This window comes from Trifolium pratense, linkage group LG1 (genome assembly GCF_020283565.1).
Source record: "Trifolium pratense cultivar HEN17-A07 linkage group LG1, ARS_RC_1.1, whole genome shotgun sequence".
Taxonomy (NCBI): domain Eukaryota; kingdom Viridiplantae; phylum Streptophyta; class Magnoliopsida; order Fabales; family Fabaceae; genus Trifolium; species Trifolium pratense.
This window is the reverse complement of record NC_060059.1, coordinates 15,847,378-15,865,791: the sequence shown is the minus strand read 5'-3', so window position 1 is coordinate 15,865,791 and position 18,414 is coordinate 15,847,378. Positions and strand designations below refer to the sequence as shown.

The 18,414-nt window shown below is 32.6% G+C and overlaps 2 protein-coding genes across 3 annotated transcripts; one reads left to right on the top strand and one right to left on the bottom strand.

The window, feature by feature from the left end:
• Nucleotides 1-4,016: 4,016 nt before the first annotated feature.
• LOC123894318 (metal-nicotianamine transporter YSL1-like) lies at nucleotides 4,017-8,072 on the top strand. Of its 2 annotated transcripts, none has more exons than XM_045944376.1 (7): nucleotides 4,017-4,391; nucleotides 4,472-4,884; nucleotides 5,121-5,293; nucleotides 5,778-5,872; nucleotides 5,975-6,109; nucleotides 6,220-6,524; nucleotides 6,625-8,072. In XM_045944376.1, the coding sequence occupies exons 2-7, from the start codon at nucleotides 4,485-4,487 to the stop codon at nucleotides 7,554-7,556; spliced, it is 2,040 nt and encodes a 679-aa protein (XP_045800332.1). In that variant the 5' UTR covers nucleotides 4,017-4,391; nucleotides 4,472-4,484; the 3' UTR covers nucleotides 7,557-8,072. The 2 variants fall into 2 exon arrangements, with proteins under 2 accessions (XP_045800332.1, XP_045800273.1); XM_045944317.1 differs by having other exon boundaries at nucleotides 4,199-4,391; nucleotides 4,465-4,884.
• Nucleotides 8,020-17,930, bottom strand: LOC123894432 (protein HLB1). The gene is made up of 14 exons (XM_045944469.1): nucleotides 17,356-17,930; nucleotides 16,495-16,620; nucleotides 16,265-16,334; nucleotides 14,893-15,006; nucleotides 14,155-14,238; nucleotides 13,849-13,899; nucleotides 13,606-13,635; nucleotides 10,448-10,510; nucleotides 10,266-10,331; nucleotides 10,016-10,144; nucleotides 9,785-9,820; nucleotides 9,310-9,429; nucleotides 8,970-9,158; nucleotides 8,020-8,308 (listed from the first exon to the last, which is right to left on the bottom strand). Exons 1-14 carry the CDS (start codon nucleotides 17,787-17,789, stop codon nucleotides 8,198-8,200), a joined length of 1,623 nt encoding a protein of 540 aa, XP_045800425.1. The 5' UTR covers nucleotides 17,790-17,930; the 3' UTR covers nucleotides 8,020-8,197.
• Nucleotides 17,931-18,414: the final 484 nt, after the last annotated feature.

The window sequence follows — 18,414 nt, the reverse complement described above, 5'->3', positions numbered from 1 at the left end:
GTTTTTTTGTATTCACGTTTATAATATCATAAGAATATCTCCGATAAAAATTTAGAATTTTTTAAAATTAGATGAATTATTTATGATATTTTATGTGCAAAAAACTAAAAAATTCATATTTAATTCATTTTTTGTTAAAAAAAATTAAACTTTTGTAACAGGGATATTCATATAATGTACTAAGCATGACCACGGAAAAAAAATTAAAATTTAAAATGGTATGTATGAGTTGAATGAAAAGTAAGGACAAAAAACTTCAGAGATTAAAAAATGTGAAAAAAATCTTTTGGGACTAAAATGAAAGTTCTGGAAAACTATAAGGACCAAAAACATATTTAATCCATAATAGTATACTTTATTGCACATCGTCGGAATTTAATTTGGTGTTGTAAATGTGTGATGCAGTTACCGTTATCAAGTGTTCAATTCGAATTAACGGTTAAGATTGTTTAACCTAATTATGTTAAAACTGATTTGAACTGTTTGATTTCAAAATTAATGCCGTTTCGACATTTAATATATATTTAGTAAAAAAAACATCTTTGAAAATTTTCTTTTGGAATAAGTTCTAAATCCAATATAAATGTGTTTAGACACCCCTTCATTTTTTAAATTAACTTTTGTGATGAGATATAACTTCATTTAACATGATAGAATCAGGTTAAAAATTGCATTGTGGGAATCGGATTTAAGAATTCACGTTAGGCATGAAGATGAATATTAAAGTTGTTTGAAGTTTATTTGGAATCCATATTTTTTAAATTTTCAGACTATTGATGTATAAATGTGTTTGGCCGAACACCATATTTAAGCTGACTTCTAAGATGAGATTCAAACTTGTAGTAATCAGTTTCAACTTTTGAATCGAAGTGCTTATTGAAAAAAAAAAACTTTTGAAGAGATGTTACATACTCCTATATAGATTTTTTTTGATAATAACAAAATGATATTCATTCATTCACACTACAAGAAAACCTTCATTTACAAACGGAATTTAAATTCATTTATTGACGGAAAAATCCGCCACAAAGTTATTGACAAAAAATTCAGTCACAAAGTAATAAAAAACCGCCAATAACCTTATCCGAAAAAAATAAAATAAATAATATATATATTGGCGGATTTATCTGCCAAAAAGTATAAAACAGAATTAAAAAAATAAAATTGGAAGAGTTATTGGCAGATTTATCCGCTAGTAAATTTGAATCTGACAGATACCACTTTGTGGCGGGATTACTCCGCCAATATTTATAGAAAAAGCATGTGAGTGGATGACAGCTAGAAAAGGAAGAGCAGCTTTGTTTTCTTTTTAGAGTGATTTTGTCTCTTCTTCTTTGCCACATTAATTCATTCATTCATCTATCCATCAAAATCTCTCTCTCTCTCTCTCTCATAGTATTCGTTATTAACTTTGAATTTCAACCATTACATTCCAAATCAAATCTCCAATCTCGTTCTCTCTCGCCGCAACTTCCGATTTCACACTTCCCCTTTTGCAATCATGGCTTCTTCATCTTCATCACTCATCAACTCAGAATTCGTTCGTTCATTTTTCGTCTTCTGTTCTTTAATCTCCTCTTTCTTGTCTACCAACTCAGAAGTAGTTTATGTTGTTCTTGTAGTTGCAAGATCTTCTTGATGATTGTTAAGAAGTCCTGGCTGAAGTGGGGTGTTTTGGACGGCGGGAAGTTCCAGATCTCCGGTAGGTGATACGACGGCGTGTTAGAGCAGCGTTGATTATTGGCGCTGGATCCATGGAAAGAATTGAAATGCCAAATATAACCTTATAGACTTAACACTAACAGTCAGGGAAGAATTTCTTGATATTGTTTGTAGTGTTGGTTGTGGTTGTGTGAAAGTAAAGTAACCAATGAATCTGAAGGGTTGTTATTGTAATTGTTGTTGATTTGATTTCACAGAGGAATTAACATTAAGAGCTACTAAAACATGAACCACACTTTGTAACCATAAAAAAATACGCATGAACAAAATAATTTTCTGCTACTGTTTTAAGAACAAAAGAATGTGGCGGAATTAATTAATATTCTGGTCTTTTTTTTTTTAAACTGAAAAGTTGAATATTAAAAAAATTGAAACGTTATTGGCGGAATTTTCCGCCACTAACTTTAAGTTCTGACTCACACTTACTGGCGGAATTATCTGCCAATAACTTTAAAGATTCTTCCTACAAACTTTAAGACGAATTTATTGACGGAATTTTCCGCCACTAAATTTAGTGGCACACGATTTATTGGCAGAACTGTTCCGCCAGTAAATTGTAACATAGTGGCGGAAAAAGGCACTTAGTGAGGGATATTTTCTGCCAATAAATCAAGTTTTTCTTGTAGTGTCAAATTGATAGATTACATCAAATACAACCACATAATCAACATCGCTAAAAACGTAAAGGATGAATCTGGGAACAAAACTCACAGCATCCGAGTTAATAGCATACAACGACAAAATGCCTACAACAAATAATATGATAAAGTTAAAGTCACCGAAGTATCCATGCCTCCGGATCTGCAGCGTTGAACCCAAATCATTAGTTGAATCTGTAATTGACTGAAGCCGGTCTTTTCAATAGAAATCAAATGAACACCGCACAACACGGGACAACAAAAACGTCGCACAAGACGACGAACAACACAACGCCGCACTCAGACGACGAAATCACAAAAAAGAAAACACAAAAGAAAAACTTAATCAATGTGAAGATCACTTATTTAAATAAAAAAGAAAAAGAAAAACAATTATGAGGGGTGATTTTTGGTCATAAATTGACCCTAAAACCACCCCTCCTTGATAGATCAAGAAGAAGAAAAAAAAAAACTAGGTTAAGATGGGGGGCGACAACTACAGTGTGTCAACGACATGACATTAAATTTTTGTACATACTCCTATATAGAATATCAAGTTGGATCTTAGAGTTTGTGTTATTCGTTTTATATACTGAAATGAACGGTTGATTTGAATGTTTGTTTGTTTCAAGTTTGTGAATTTTTAATATATGGTATCAATTGATATTATGAACTAAGTTACAGTCTAAGGCCTAGGGTGGACCATGAATCATGATCACGGAGATGAAGATTATGTTAATTAACATTTTATTAAAGGAAGTTGTAACTAGTTGTGCAGTAAAATAATAGTATATATCTATAATCTATATTTTTTTAAAATAATTATTTTTTTAAGCAAATGCTAACATGTATCCAAAGCATACTGGCCTAGGTGGATTCTTTTACCTATAAGGTGGATTCTTTCTCGAATTGACTTTACGATTCTCTGTCTTGTATCTAAAGCATATTATAATTTGCTTTGAGTTGTAAGGAATTGAGTACCCCTTGTACTCCCTTATAATATATTTTGCTTATAGAAAAAAAAAAAGAAATTAATTAAGCTTATGTGAAAATTTTGTCCAGTCTTTTTCATTCTTGAAAATTCTACCGATAGTCGATTGGTCTAAATGGTAAGGGTATTAGGGTCCTTAAGCAGTGGTTAGAGTTTGATTTTCGAATCCTGCGCATTGAAAAAATTTGGTTGGAAGAGTAGTATTTATCTTATATGACCTATATGTTTTTCAACGGAGATTAGTAATTGCTAATAATGATAAAAATTTCATTTTACATATTTGGAATGAGAGATGAATGTGATTAGATTTGTTCTAAAATTCTATCATCATGTAGTAAAATTCTGAAATGAGAATATTGGTTTTCCACACACGAGTGACAATTGCGGCTTTTTCCTTTGAAAATGGTTGGTTCATGATTGACAAGAATATATTATTACTCAATGACTTTGCAGTCAACTTAACCACAATTTGTTCATCACAAGTACGAGTATATATGCTGACAAAATTAAACACATTATTAGCAATAATTTTACAATACATAACATTTTTTCACGTTGTTTGAGAATGTTAATATTAGTTAATTAGTTAATAAACACTCAATTTGAACCTTAAGAGATACTCACTTTAAAATATAAAGAGTATAACAGAAGTCGAAATAAATTTTATAAAAAGATATTGTCAAGTCTAACGCACATTTGTGCGCAATGTGTGTGAGTGCTCTAAATCCCAAAATACCAATTTCGATTTGTACTCAAAAAAGATTATATTCTCACACACATTCCATAAAAAAGATCTATCATGTCGAATGTATGTACAGTGTATGTGAGTGTTGTAAATTCCGATATACCAAGTTCGATTATACCGATAAAAGATATATTCTTACAGGTAGTCCATAAAAACTATCTATCTATATATGTACCCCACACTATATAACAAGTCCATACCATATCCACGCCTTTGCTGGAAGAAAGCATCTTAATGTCTTGATTGCTTCATCAGCTACAAAAAAGACTAGAAGAGAAAGAACAAATAAACTAAGGTAAGTTGCTATAATAGTATACAATATATTTATAAATTAATAATATTACCTGTCTCATATATGAACTGTGTACTATTAAGGTGACAAGTGAAGATGATTTCTCCAACAAGTCCACTAAACATACACATGGATTTTGAAGAGAAAAAAATGGAAATTGAAAGAGATATTAATCAGAATATGGAAGATAAGTTACCTGTGTTAGGTTCTGAAACAATCCAAGCTGAGGAACATTGGACAGAACATATAACAGTTAGAGGATTGTTTGTGAGTATGATGATTGGAATAATCTATAGTATAATTGCAATGAAGCTGAATCTTACAACAGGAATGGTTCCAAATTTGAATGTATCTGCTGCTTTACTTGCTTTTGTGTTTATAAGAAGTTGGACTAAAGTTCTTGAAAAAGCTGGCTTTGTTTCTAAGCCATTCACTCGCCAAGAAAATACCATCATTCAGACTTGTGCTGTTGCTTGCTATAGCATTGCTGTTAGTGGTAAGGTTCAACACCTACATATATCTTTCGTTTCCGTCTCCTTATAAATCAAGGACAGACACGGTAGTACGAGTCTATAGAACATAGAACAGATTCTGTTCAAGTAAGGTCGTTATATACATAATTTGTTTTTTCATACTAGCTACTTAAGCGGGTGGACTCAAGTGAATAATGAACTTCACTTGAATTCGAATTGATCAGAAGTGTATTTAATTTAATTTGTGTATGTGTTGCAGGAGGATTTGCTTCTTATCTGTTGGGATTAAACAGGAAGACATATGTGTTGTCTGGAATAGGCATTGAGGGTAACAATCCAAACGCAGTTAAAGATCCTGCATTTGGTTGGATGTCTGGTTTCCTTTTTGTGGTTTGCTTTGTTGGACTCTTTGTATTAATTCCACTCAGAAAGGTAAGTAGTAATAATTAATTAATTAATAATTACATACCTAGGACTCCTTTTTGTACAACAGTTTGGATGTCTTTCTTTTCTTTCCATCTTTCAGGAGTTTTTTTTTTATATTTATTTTGGTGAAAATATCTTTCAGGGCTTTTAAAAGATAAAGAAGCTAGAGGACCTTGATTATTTCTATCATTTTATTTTCTTTACTTTTCTTCTTTTTCTAAAACTTGCATCAAGCAGGACATGCCTAACTAAGACCTTGTTTAGATTGACTTATTTGAGTTCATCTACTGACATAAAGACATAAACACTTTTTTTAAGAAGCTAAATTTTATGTTGTAAGTGGTTAAAATATGTTGTTTATCCAAACAGGGTCTAAACTTTCTAAGATTAGTGAAGTTCAGTTTGTGTTGTGTTGTAAAAACTCACACAAGTCAACAAGATTTTACTAAATGTTCAGTGTGTAATTAACTTGCACATTCTTCTGATGCAGAAACTGATAGTTGACCTCAACTTGCCTTATCCAAGTGGCTTGGCAACAGCGGTTCTGATCAATGGTTTTCATACACAGGATGACAAAATGGCCAAGTACTGTAAAAACATCTATTATTCATTCATTAACTTATGTTTCATGCAATTTGGAAAATAAAAACACTAATTAATAATCAGCATCTTATTGTAATATTGCAGGAAGCAAGTCCATGGTTTCATGAAGTATTTTTCCATCAGTTTCTTATGGGGTTTCTTCAAGTGGTTCTTCTCAGGCAAAGAGGATTGTGGATTTGAACAGTTCCCAACTTTTGGACTGCAAGCTTGGAAGCAAACGTATGGTGATTTAATTTCAAGAATATTATATTTGGTGTGGAATGAGAAAGCTTCTTTCCATTATTTCACTTGTTTGTTACTAGTCTTATTATTTGATTGTCTTTATGCAGATTCTATTTCGACTTTAGCACGACTTTTGTGGGAGCTGGTATGATTTGCTCCCACCTTGTCAACTTGTCTTTGCTCCTTGGAGCTGTGATCTCTTTTGGAGTCATTTATCCGCTGGTCGACCGGCTTAAAGGAAATTGGTATCCTGACAACTTAGAAGAAACTAACATGAAGGGTTTATATGGTTATAAGGTTTTTCTATCAATTGCTCTAATCCTTGGTGATGGTGTATATACTTTTACCAAGATTCTATTTTCAAGTGTTCTTAGCTTTCATGAAAGAATCAAGAGCAAGAACCATAAAAATGGTAACAGCAGACATAGACTTACTCTTTCTTTATTAATTTTTCAAGAGTATTAATACTAATATATGATATATCTAATGTTGAGTTCATTTTCTTACCGTAGAACTAGGTGTTGATCGGCATGGGAATCCAACTGGCGACCTTAAACAAGGACAAACATTCTTGAAGGAGAGCATTCCAATGTGGATCGCAGTAGTTGGATATGGTGTTTTCACAACCATTTCGATAATTATAATCCCGCACATGTTTCCTCAGCTGAAATGGTACTACATCATTGTTGCTTACATATTTGCACCGGCTCTTGCATTCTGCAATGCTTTTGGAGCAGGTCTCACTGATATAAACATGGCATATAACTACGGGAAAGTTGCACTATTTTTGCTGGCAACAGTGACAGGAAAAGAGAATGGTGTAGTGGCAGGACTTGTGGGGTGTGGTCTCATTAAATCTGTGATCTCAGTGTCTTGCAATCTGATGCAAGATTTCAAAACTGCTCATTGCACACGTACCTCTCCCAGGGCAATGTTCATATGCCAAGTAGTTGGCACTGCAATGGGGTGTGTATGCTGCCCTCTGAGCTTCTTCCTGTTCTACAAAGCATTTGATGTGGGAAACCCGCATGGAGAATTCAAAGCCCCTTATGCACTAATTTACAGAAACATGGCAGTTATCGGCGTTCAAGGTTTCTCAGCACTACCCCAACATTGCTTGCAACTTTGTTTTGGGTTCTTTGCTTTTGCAATAGGAACAAACATGTTAAGAGATTTGTTGCCCAAAAAGATTGGGAAATGGATGCCATTACCGATCGTCATGGCTGTACCGTTCCTGGTAGGGGCATACTTTGCAATTGATATGTGCATGGGTAGTTTGGTTGTGTTCCTGTTGCACAAACTTAACACCAAGAAAGCAGAGTTGATGGTTCCAGCAATTGCCTCTGGACTAATTTGCGGGGAAGGACTATGGACTCTTCCTGCTGCTATTCTTGCACTTGCGAAAATTAATCCACCTATCTGCATGAAATTTGTTACTTCTTAACAAATTAACCCAACACAAAAAACCAATGAAGAACATTAGCTAGTTTACCTTTCTCTTTTGTTTCTTTTATAGTCACTGGTTGTGCACTCTGAATCACACACATTAAACAAATTTTAAATGCTGTTTGGTACAGAAGAACATTACCACATACTGTTGGCATTAAAACATAGTTTGTAACATGACAGAATTCTGACAAAAATAATGCAGGTTTCTGGAATATAGCTCTTTCTGCAGGTACATCCCCCACCTCGACAATAATGTAGAACAATCGATGATTTTTCAGCCTTACTAATGTATAACCAATGAAATATTAAATTAGAGGACCGAAGAAAGTCTGAAGAAGCAAGAAAAAAACACAACGTAGGTATGGATATGCACCAACTAATATATAACAGATGTAAAAGGTCCAAGCCATACAAATTCTGCAATTCTTGTAAAATATGAATTATCGGCAAAATCCACAATATGTAACGAGATGTTTGATTAGTAAACTCGGACTTTTCAATTGTGTTAAAATTATTTCATACATTACTCAACATTATACACAAGTTCGCAGAGAAGTGCAAAATGCTGATGATGAGTTCTTAGTTCTTACTCAATTTGACAGACCAAATTGGTAATACATTTCACAAAAAATACAATCATCCTGTTATAATACCCGCCAATACATCACTTTTGCCTCGCACATAAATAGTGTAAACTAAACGAATTGCATCCAGCCACCCATCCAATGATTCCCACGAGTCAGCAACCTTTATAAAGCAATGTACAAAAGTGAAAATTAGTGCTGCAACTTCAAAACCTAAAGAGATTCTCGTGCTTTCAGCTTGATATGAAACTATTCAAGGATTTCATCAACCCTTTAGAATCTTACTAAAATTTGGATTTGGCAGAACACTTTTTATTTACATTGGCGTTGAGTTGGGGAGGGGAGGTCACAGGAAATACGTGTATGAACTTATCCTTTTACATCGAAGCACAGTGTGCTCTACTGGAAGCATAAAAAAGGGCATGCCATCAAGGGGATGTGTCCACCATTTCAATAGTACAACAAGAGTGCATGTTTTACACAATTGCATTCCCAATTAAAGTTGATAATCTAATGATATAATCAGATACACTACACTATCAAGTATCAACAAAGAACTAGCCATCATAATAATCTCAAACTAAAACTACTGTTACAAGAAATAGGTGAGACAATCAAAAGTGCAGAATGGGTAATTTCATTATGATGAAATGTGGTCTTGATTATTTAATAATGAAAAAGTTCATGGCTTCATCAGTCGAAAATTGCTCTATATTTTCTTCAGTTAAAATTTATTTAGTGTTCTGGATTAGACAACCTACAGCAAGTGTAGAGGAAGGAAGCAACAAAACAAATTCATTCAGGTCAATGAAAGTGTTGCTTACCAAGTAAACTGATCCGTGAACTGTATCAATACAGAGGCCAGCACCAGGTGGTAAAGTCAGATCAGCACATGCTGATACAGAAACAATATCTGCTATATCTACTTTGATAGTCTTCTTATCTCCATGCACGGCATCTCCTGATCTGGTTGAGAGACTTTGAGATACTGGCTTTTGGTCACCTCTGGGCACCTGTACGAAGGGAGGCATGTAAATTATTTAATTTAAAATTTGGATTTCTCATACCTGACTTTGAGATACTGGCTTCTGGTTATCCAATTGTTTCGAAACTTTAAAGTGAATAGCCTCTTAAAAATTTCAATGTGTCAGCCAGATACTTTACCTGCTGAAGCTTCTCATGATCCAAAAAGAATTCTGATCGTTTCCAGTCATTATGAGGTGCAACTATTGCCCCCGCAGGAGGTGCAGTTAAATATCCAACTTTAAGTTGTGGTAGTGGTAGCTGTGAAAATTGAGTTCTGTCAAAGTTGGTATATAAATGAATGATTACATAACTAGCACTCACATTGGTATAAAATTAAATAAATAAATAAAACAACCATAACATATCACACATATCAATTCAAGTAGAAATTAAGTTATCTTCTAATGGAAAGATAGGAAAAGGATGATTCCCTCTCAAGTACTTCTAATAGGGATAAAATCCAATAAAACAGTATGGTTACTTAACATAAAAAAAAAATCAGAAAGTTTGAAAGAGAAAATTTAAGTCATTCAAATGATAAGTTCCGTCGCACAATGTAATACTGTCCCAGACTGAAAGCTACTACACATAGTTTAGGATAACATGTACTCACCATAGAACGTACCAACCGCAAGGCACTGCTATAAACCTGTCACATACCAAAAAATTATGGGCTGAATTCATGATAAAAAATGCAATAAGAAGTGAACAGGACACAAGCAAATAAATAGAAGGATAAATTTAAGAAAAAATGCATGTTAACTAGACCAAGCCTTTTAATCCCAAAAAAGCATATAGCCAATAAATATGTACAGAGGAAGATGAATAGACAATGGCTTCTTACTGAATAGTTTGGTTTCAATGCATGTGCAGCTGCAATATATATTGCAGATTGGCTGTACAATTCATTTGGTGAAACTTCTTGAGCACTCACTGATCCCCCTGTTCTTAAAGTGTCCTCTGCTAATCCGTACTGAAAAGTCATTTAGCAAGTCAATTATACATTTTTAATACTTTTTGTGTTACATGTCAATCCGAGACAACAAAGCATAAGATGCCAATAAATGTGTGAAAAATTGAAGAAGAAATATGACCAGAACAGTTCCAAGATTGTAAATTGCCCGGTGGAAATCAAATTGCAATTGTATGGCTGCACGGAACTGCATTGAAGAATAAGGAAAAGTCAAAAGGGGTAAGAGAATAAATTATATTCAAAGGATAAAGTTGATGTAAATGTTTGTCACTTCCATTTGATTCCCTCCTAAAATATTTGTACCTTGCTGATAGCTGTTCTTACAATTTTTTGCTTTTCTCGAGCAGGAACAATGGCACTGAGTTCCTAAATTGGAAACCAATTTTTCAGAGAAGAAAATACAAAGAAATTAATTGAGAATTCCAATAAGAAAATTATAAATTTATAAAGTGCAATATTTGAAGAGGAGCCTTAGAAACAGTTAAGATATTGGTCATGTGACTAAGGTGACAAATTTTCAATAAGTACAATATTCCAAAGAATTCTCAAGATATAGAGAAATGTATTCCGAATAAGACAATAGAGTTGGGTATGATTAGCAAAATAAGAAGGGAATAGGTTTTGAAAAGTATATATTGCAGTTCCAATGGTGTGTAAATTGTAAAGGTCATATCTTCCTTCTATTTATTTTATTTCTATAGAAATTTTCAAGATAAATTTGACCAAGCCCTGCATTTTTGCCTAATTTTACATGGATGACCCAAAGATAGATAGAAGAGGTTATATCAATTCACAGCCAAAGTAAAGCTATGTTGAATATATTCAGAAATAGATCAATGGCTCAACTGTACTAAATTGTAAATGCTACGTCATTGCTCGAGTAAGGTTCTATAAGGATGCTCGTATAGAATTTTTTTTGACGCCAGATGCTCATATATAATTGAATGAGCTAGAAGTGATACATCAGCACCAAATGTAATGCAAAATAGGCAGGGTTTCACATTTTCCTATAGGAATTTTTTTGGCACCCAAGTCTTGAAACACTAACAGGTAAATCTATGGAAGTAGTTGACACTGACACGTGATTAGAAGGAGACATTTCAAGAAAGTGAGAAACCCAAGTGGGTTGGATAAAAGGCTGTGGAAGGGGACGTTTCATGATTCAAAAACTGGTACAAAGATTAAGTTCTAGCAAGAAGTCTGATGGGTATAATAATAATAATAGATCAAACTTGAAAGAATAATATGACTGATGATAGAACAAGAGGATAGGAACATGTTCTTAAATCTGTCATTGAACAGAAAACATACAACAATGACATGGTACTGGGTAATTTTGGAAGGGTCAATAAACCTCAAGGAAGAAAATAATTTTCTAGCAGGGAAACAAAATAATTGGAGGAGGCATACATGAGGTTTTAGGAAAAAGTAAAATCTCCAATGATAAAAGTAGATCAAATTGAAGATAGTTCAACTAAAACTGGTACATGTAGACTGCGAAAACTAACAGAGAAACCATTAAAAACAGAACTTAATCAAAATTATTCTATTGAAGATTAAGTTTTTTATGAAACCCAATGACATTGAGTGATCCCTATACCCTAGTCCCCCCTAAACTTTTTCAAATTTTTTATATTGATTTAATTTCACTTTTAGTCCCCTTATTTTATTAAACTTATGAAAATAGTCCCCCTTTATTGATCCAACTGTTTAGGCTCTATTTATACAGTTCTAAACTTGATCTCAACAGATGTTTTTTCTCTTAAAAATGTTTTTTTTACTAAAAAACGTGATTTATTACCCCCACAAATGTTGAATTTAATTACAAAATATCTCTTTTGAGACTAAAATTCACATATTTTACACAAAAAATTACAATTTTTATGGCAAAACACACGAGTTGAAATAAAAAATTACAATAAATGTAAAAATGGAGGGGCAAAAAAGTTCAACTTAAGAAAAAATATCCATAAAACAAAGATTTGCATTATTAACTTTGAATTTATCTTACAATTTCTTTCATATGTTATGCTTTCAAAATTTAATTTTTCTTTATTAAATTGTATTTTTAAACTAGTTTAAAGACCCGTGCATTCACACGGGTCATTGACTTTTATTCGATATTTGAGTTTCTTATTATATTAATATAGAAAATTTATTTTAAATTAAATATTTAAAAATTTGTTATAAATTTGTCAAGAAAAAATTGTTATACATTATAATATTTTTAAGGCAAAATTACATTACAGGTCCTTTATCTTATTTTTTTGTAACAATTTGGTCCTTTATCTTTTTTTTGTAACAATTTGATCCTTTATCTTTTTTTTTGTAACACTTTGGTCCTTATCTTATTTATTTATAAAAAATAAAGGACCAAAGTGTTACAAATAAAAAAAGACAAAGGACCAAACTGTTACAAAAAAAGGACTAAAGTGTTACAAATAAAAAAAATAAAGGACTAAAGTGTTACAAATAAAAGATCAAGGACCAAAGTGTTACAAAAAAAAGATAAAAGACCAAAGTGTTACAAAAAAATAAGATAAAGGACATGTAGTGTAATTTTGCCTATTTTTAAAATATAAGTGGAATTTGTTTTAATTATTTCTTGTGAAGTTATTTATTCAATTTTTTATGTTTTAGTGACAAATAATGGTCCCGTGTATATTTTTATTAAAAAATTAGAAATTTTATTAGGAATATTAATTTAGTAAGTTTGATACTAATTAACTTTATTATATTATTATTATTAATTATTGTTTTTTCTTCCTATTTTTATGTATAGATTGTTATGTTTTGTTCCTATCTATAATTTTTTTGTTCCTATTTTTAAGCATATCATCTTTCTATGTTTTTCTTTTATATTTATTTTAATGAAATTACAATGAAGGATATAAAACTTGAAACGTGATTAAAAGTATTAAGGATAAATTAGGAACTTTGGTGGTAATCGATTTTAATATATTAGTAATAGATATGGTCCCCCCTAAACTTAATTTCTGGCTCCATCCCTGCTAGTCACACCTAGTGTACAAGACTTGGTGGTTGACTTGTTGTGCATTATGGAAAAGGATATAGCTACATAATCAATCATATAACATCAATGGTAGATTTAACAAAATGAAAATTAGTAAAACAGGTAAATATGAAATATCACTGTTGATAACACTCTTCGATAGGCATTAATTAACAAAGTGCTTTTGGTACAAAATAATTTTTCACAAGTTAAAAGCTTCAGCTCAGAGAAAAGGGTCAAAATAGCTGTTTAAGATCATTCTAAGAAGCTAAAGATTCTTTCTTCTCCAAAAGTTTCTTGAGCAAACAATTAAACACTTTTAACCAAGGAAAAAATACAACCTGACATGCTATTAGAAATTTAAAAGCGTGTAATCATTAAATTACAGGATTTTTATTTCGTAGTTTATATGAAATGTAATGCTTGTACACTCAAATTAAAAATGTACCTGAAGCGCAAGTCCCCAGTTATTAAGTGCCTGAAATAGATTCCGCGAGAGTCAGTAAAAGGGGCTCTAAATGCAGAAGAATATGCTTGTGAAGAAAATTACAAGGTGTTAGGAATAGAGTGACTAGTGAGTACATGATAAAGAAAGTATTTACTAAGGAAACAAGAAAAAAACTGTTTCAAAATCATGTTCTGACTCCATAATAACACGTTAATCAAACTTTTACAAAAAAGAGAGAAGAACCTGAGGACTGTTCCAGTTGAGCTGGACTGCTTTAACATAGTTCCCTGTTGCCTGCGAAAATTTTAAATTTAACAAAATTTAGATGGTACAGTGTTAACTCTATCAATCAACAGCTAACAAAATCGATAAACAAAAAATTGAAAAGTTCTTCAATTCAAATTCAGTATGAACTCAGTTCTGTATCTAATAAGCATCATCTAATAGGCCTCAAGGGATTAGTAAAAAAACAGGAGCTTTCCCCAGAGCCTAAATATGTGTGAAAGTGTGAAGCCATTTAATAGAAGGAAGCGTGTAATGTTTCCTCACCTGTTTCCATAGCTCTTCAGCTTCCTTTGTGCGGCCTCGCATCTTTGCACGATCAGAGATTGCTATTGCCCAATTGTAGTATGCCTGAATACATTAGACAGAGATTAAAATTACAAGTAATGACACTCATTTTTACATGTATAGTAATGACATTCATTTAGACTGATAAGCTAGGCAATAGTTGAAAAGCTGGTTGATTCATTTAAATTCGTAAAACTAGTTGTTGAACTAACTAATACATATAAAATAACATAAAAAAGAGATTATGATTTTGTACATAAAAATTATATGCATAATTACTTGTTCATATGTATATAATCACTTGTTCATATGTATATTTTTTATTAGTTTCAGTTCCATCCTAAATCTATCATATTTTTTGCATTACATCCAATTTCAAGATTTAAATATCTCAGTGCAGAAGCTCATTTAACAAATTATCCGAGCATGAAAATATCACTGCCCAATTCAGCATGTCAATAGCTCGCATAAGAATAAAATATTAATAATATACATTAACATTTATAAATCCTGCATATGTGTGACCTCCCTCGTTCAAGATTTTCTTTAGTAGTATTTTTTAATATTTATATACTAGCGCATTTAAGCTCAACTGCTCTTAGCTGTGTCTAGGCATGCTATTGTTCAGCTCATTTACAGCTTTAACTTTATCCTAGATAAAAAATTGCCACCCGTTGACCCGTTCATCTAAACTTTATACATGATATCCTTACATACATCATGTAATGTGGGACAAAGGCGAGTGGCCTCATCATATTTTTTGCAAGCTTCCTCAAGCAAAGCATCTTTAGAAGGTGAAGTGGAATCTGGACTAACATTATCCGCACTTTCCTGCATGCCAACAATGATTGAATGAACAACTACAGAGCTTGGACAAAGTATAACATATATATAATTCAAAATTCAAATTAAAAAAAGCAGCATTTTGTATGTTTGTAATGAATATCCAAGGATTTTTAGTATGTAAAATAATACAAAGCCAGCCCCACTTAAGTGGGATAAGGCTTGTTGTCGAAAATAATACGAAGTTGCAATCTCATTTTATGAGAAATGAGAAGTACATAAGGTTCATGCAAATAATAATTAGCCAACAGAAGTGTATGGACTGTATTTATGCACAAATAGAACATCAATACATCCTAGAATAATTTATACTGAATAACAAGTTTGATAGTAAATAGTAGTATTTTATTAGAAAATTTAGGGAAATTCTCCCTTGACTACAAAATTGCAAAACTTCGAAGGTCCATAATAAACCTTCCTATGCCCAACTGCCTGAACTCTCTCAAAAAGACAAGATATCCTTCCCTCTCAACAACCCCTCTTATTTATAGGCAACATACCTTGACAGAAATGAAAGCTATGGTCAACACCCAACATGTAAAGGATGGTGGCGCCGTGTCATTTTATGGCAGAAATGAAAGCTTAAGTGTACTTCCAAGCCAACTGCAATCAATAACACTAATAGGCTCACAGAATAAATTCCTTAAACAGCCATCTTCAACAGAAATTAGAAGCTTATCCATCCACAAGCATCCAAGACTGGGATTCCTAGATGTTTTTCCTAGAGTTCTCTTTTGAAACTTGTAACCACTTTCCTTAATTCACCAAGAATTTCCATAGTTTGTTACTTCAATCTTGCTGAATCCCGGACAGCTCTTGAATGCTTCAATATGCACTACCCACAGCTCCAATACCACTTGATAGAAACTTGTAATTTATTACAAGATTTAGCAAAATTCTCCCTTGGGACTTCGACAAAGAACTGTGAAACTTAAAGGGTTTGTAACATGCCTTAAAGATTTAGTGAAATTCTCCCTTGGGACTTGGGTATATCATAAATGTTTCTCCTTCTCAACCCATCTTTTTAATTATAGGTAACATGCCTTATTTCTTTAAAACCTCTGGCCCCTAACTACTAACTAACCATCTTACTCTAACTCCCTCTATTAACTAACATATCAAAGTTGATATGAAGCCAATAATTCTAATAAAAAAAATAGACAATAAGCAAATAAAATCTACAGAATAATATAAAAACCCAGCAGACTTCAATATTAAAAGAACAAAATTAGACAGCTGCTCAGACCTGAAGTACCAATGCCCAATTGTACAGCGCATCATAATCTTCAGGGTTCCTCTCAATAGCAGCAGCATACCTAGAAAATCCAAGTAAGAAAACTATAAGTTTGAACAAACATCTCCCTGTCCCTAAGAACCACAAGAAAAACAGCAATCCCCGCCATGATAGGACTCCTAATATTTGCGAAAGATTACAAAACAAATTGTAGATGTTGCAATAATTTCTGTGTGCCATACCTCTTGGCAGCAAATGTAAGAATCCTTTGCCGGGACCGTCCCTCCTCATCAACGCCTACAACACTGTTTATCAAATCCATAGCAGCATTGTTCTGTTCTGTATGCTGTTGATGTTGACTATCTTGGCTGTGAAAATAGTACAATGTAAATATGCATTTCAGGCGTGCACAAGCCGAAAACACACTCAAATTCAAATCCTTATTCCCATAACTCTATATAAATGCTAAAAATGGATAATTTCTCAGTGCATATTTTACAAAACCATTCACTATCTGCAATATCTATGCTCTACGAAACCGAAATTTGAGAACTAAATCAAACAAGAGATTGCAACAATGGTGAAATTGAAAGGATCAGCAATAAACCTGTTAGGGCAGCCTACCTCCATTTACCCAACAAAATCAAATTGAGGTACGATAGTTCCTTAACCCCTTGCCTAAGACCCTTCTTCAAAAATTATCATGAAGAATTTATTAAAACTATCTTGAAATGCTATAAGTTGTTTCTATAAGTTCTGTTCTGTATGCTGTTGATGTTGACTATCTTGGCTGTGAAAATAGTACAATGTAAATATGCATTTCAGGCGTGCACAAGCCGAAAACACACTCAAATTCAAATCCTTATTCCCATAACTCAATAATTCAATATCTATATCTATCTATATAAATGGTAAAATTATAGAATTTCTCAATAATTCAATATCTATATCTATATAAATGCTAAAATTGGAGAATTTCTCAGTGCATATTTTACAAAACCATTCACTATATGCAATATCTACGCTCTACTAAACCGAAATTTGAGAACAAGATCAAACAAGAGATTGCGACAACGATGAAATCGAAAGGATCAGCAATAAACCTGTAGGGAGAGCTAACATCTTCCCTTTCATGTTCAGAATCATTTTTCAATCCATGTAACAATTCTCTCATTGTGAAAGTTCGACTTCCTTCATCTTTTTTCAAATGAGGATGAGGTGAAGAATTGTTATCAGCGTCATTGGAATGAATCGCCGTTTCCTTGAGATCTACATCGTCGTTAACTTCTGGATCGGGTCTTGATCCAGATTCCGGTTCCAATTCCGTTTGCGCTTGTGATTCAACTTGTTCCGTTGCAACTGGTTCAGATTCCGGTTGGGAATCAGGTTCGTGTTTGGTTTCAGTTTCGGATTCGGGTTCCGGTGCTGGTGGTGGTCCGTTTTGAGATTCTGGTTCCGGTGATGGTTGAAGTCCGTTCTGAGATTCTTGTTCCGGCGGCGATGGTTGCGGTTCGTTGTGAGATTCTGGTTCGGACATTTTGGAGGGAATGGAATGGAGAATTGAGGAGAAGAGGAAGTTTCGATCGGATCAAATTCGCAGAGTGTTGTGTGAGGCAGAGCCAATGCAGAACGAAGAAGAAAATGGAAATAAAATATTTTTTTTAATTTTCAGTTGCTCAAATCTCTAATCTTTTTATTTTTCTATTATTATTATTATTATTATTATTATTATTATTATTATTATTATACAATTTTGAAAATATGAACCTAAAAATGTACTAATATCAAATGTATATGGTTTTAGATTATTTTTTTTGTTGTTAATTTCTGATTTTCAGAGGAAGTGGTATGCAGTTAAATAAAGTCCAACAAATAATTGTTTTCATAAAAAATTAAACTCGATTTTTTCGAACGATTCGTTCTAGAGAAAATTCATTAACCACTGAAATTGAATGTTTTTGTTACACTTTGAGATATTTACTTTTTTTGTTTTGACTAATTGAGATATTCACTTTAGTAATAGAAAAAATAGAAAATGGAAAAATGTAATTAATTTATAATAATAAGGTTAAAACAAGAAGAAAATGTAAATAAAAAATAAAAAAATAACAATAATAAAATTATAAGTTAGTGAAGTAAGTTTTACTCCCTTTGTGACAATT

What these genes read in the sequence shown, in the direction of transcription:
- LOC123894432 (XM_045944469.1), bottom strand. Translation starts at nt 17,789, where the DNA reads ATGTCCGAACCAGAATCTCACAACGAACCGCAACCATCGCCGCCGGAA. An exon ending in GATGTTAGCTCTCCCTACAG is followed by an intron (nt 16,621 to 17,355) that starts GTTTATTGCTGA and finishes CTATTTTCACAG; the next exon opens with CCAAGATAGTCAACATCAAC. An exon ending in TAAGAACAGCTATCAGCAAG is followed by an intron (nt 10,332 to 10,447) that starts GTACAAATATTT and finishes TCTTCAATGCAG; the next exon opens with TTCCGTGCAGCCATACAATT.
- LOC123894318 (XM_045944376.1), top strand. Translation starts at nt 4,485, where the DNA reads ATGATTTCTCCAACAAGTCCACTAAACATACACATGGATTTTGAAGAG. An exon ending in TATTAATTCCACTCAGAAAG is followed by an intron (nt 5,294 to 5,777) that starts GTAAGTAGTAAT and finishes CTTCTGATGCAG; the next exon opens with AAACTGATAGTTGACCTCAA. An exon ending in GAGCAAGAACCATAAAAATG is followed by an intron (nt 6,525 to 6,624) that starts GTAACAGCAGAC and finishes TTCTTACCGTAG; the next exon opens with AACTAGGTGTTGATCGGCAT.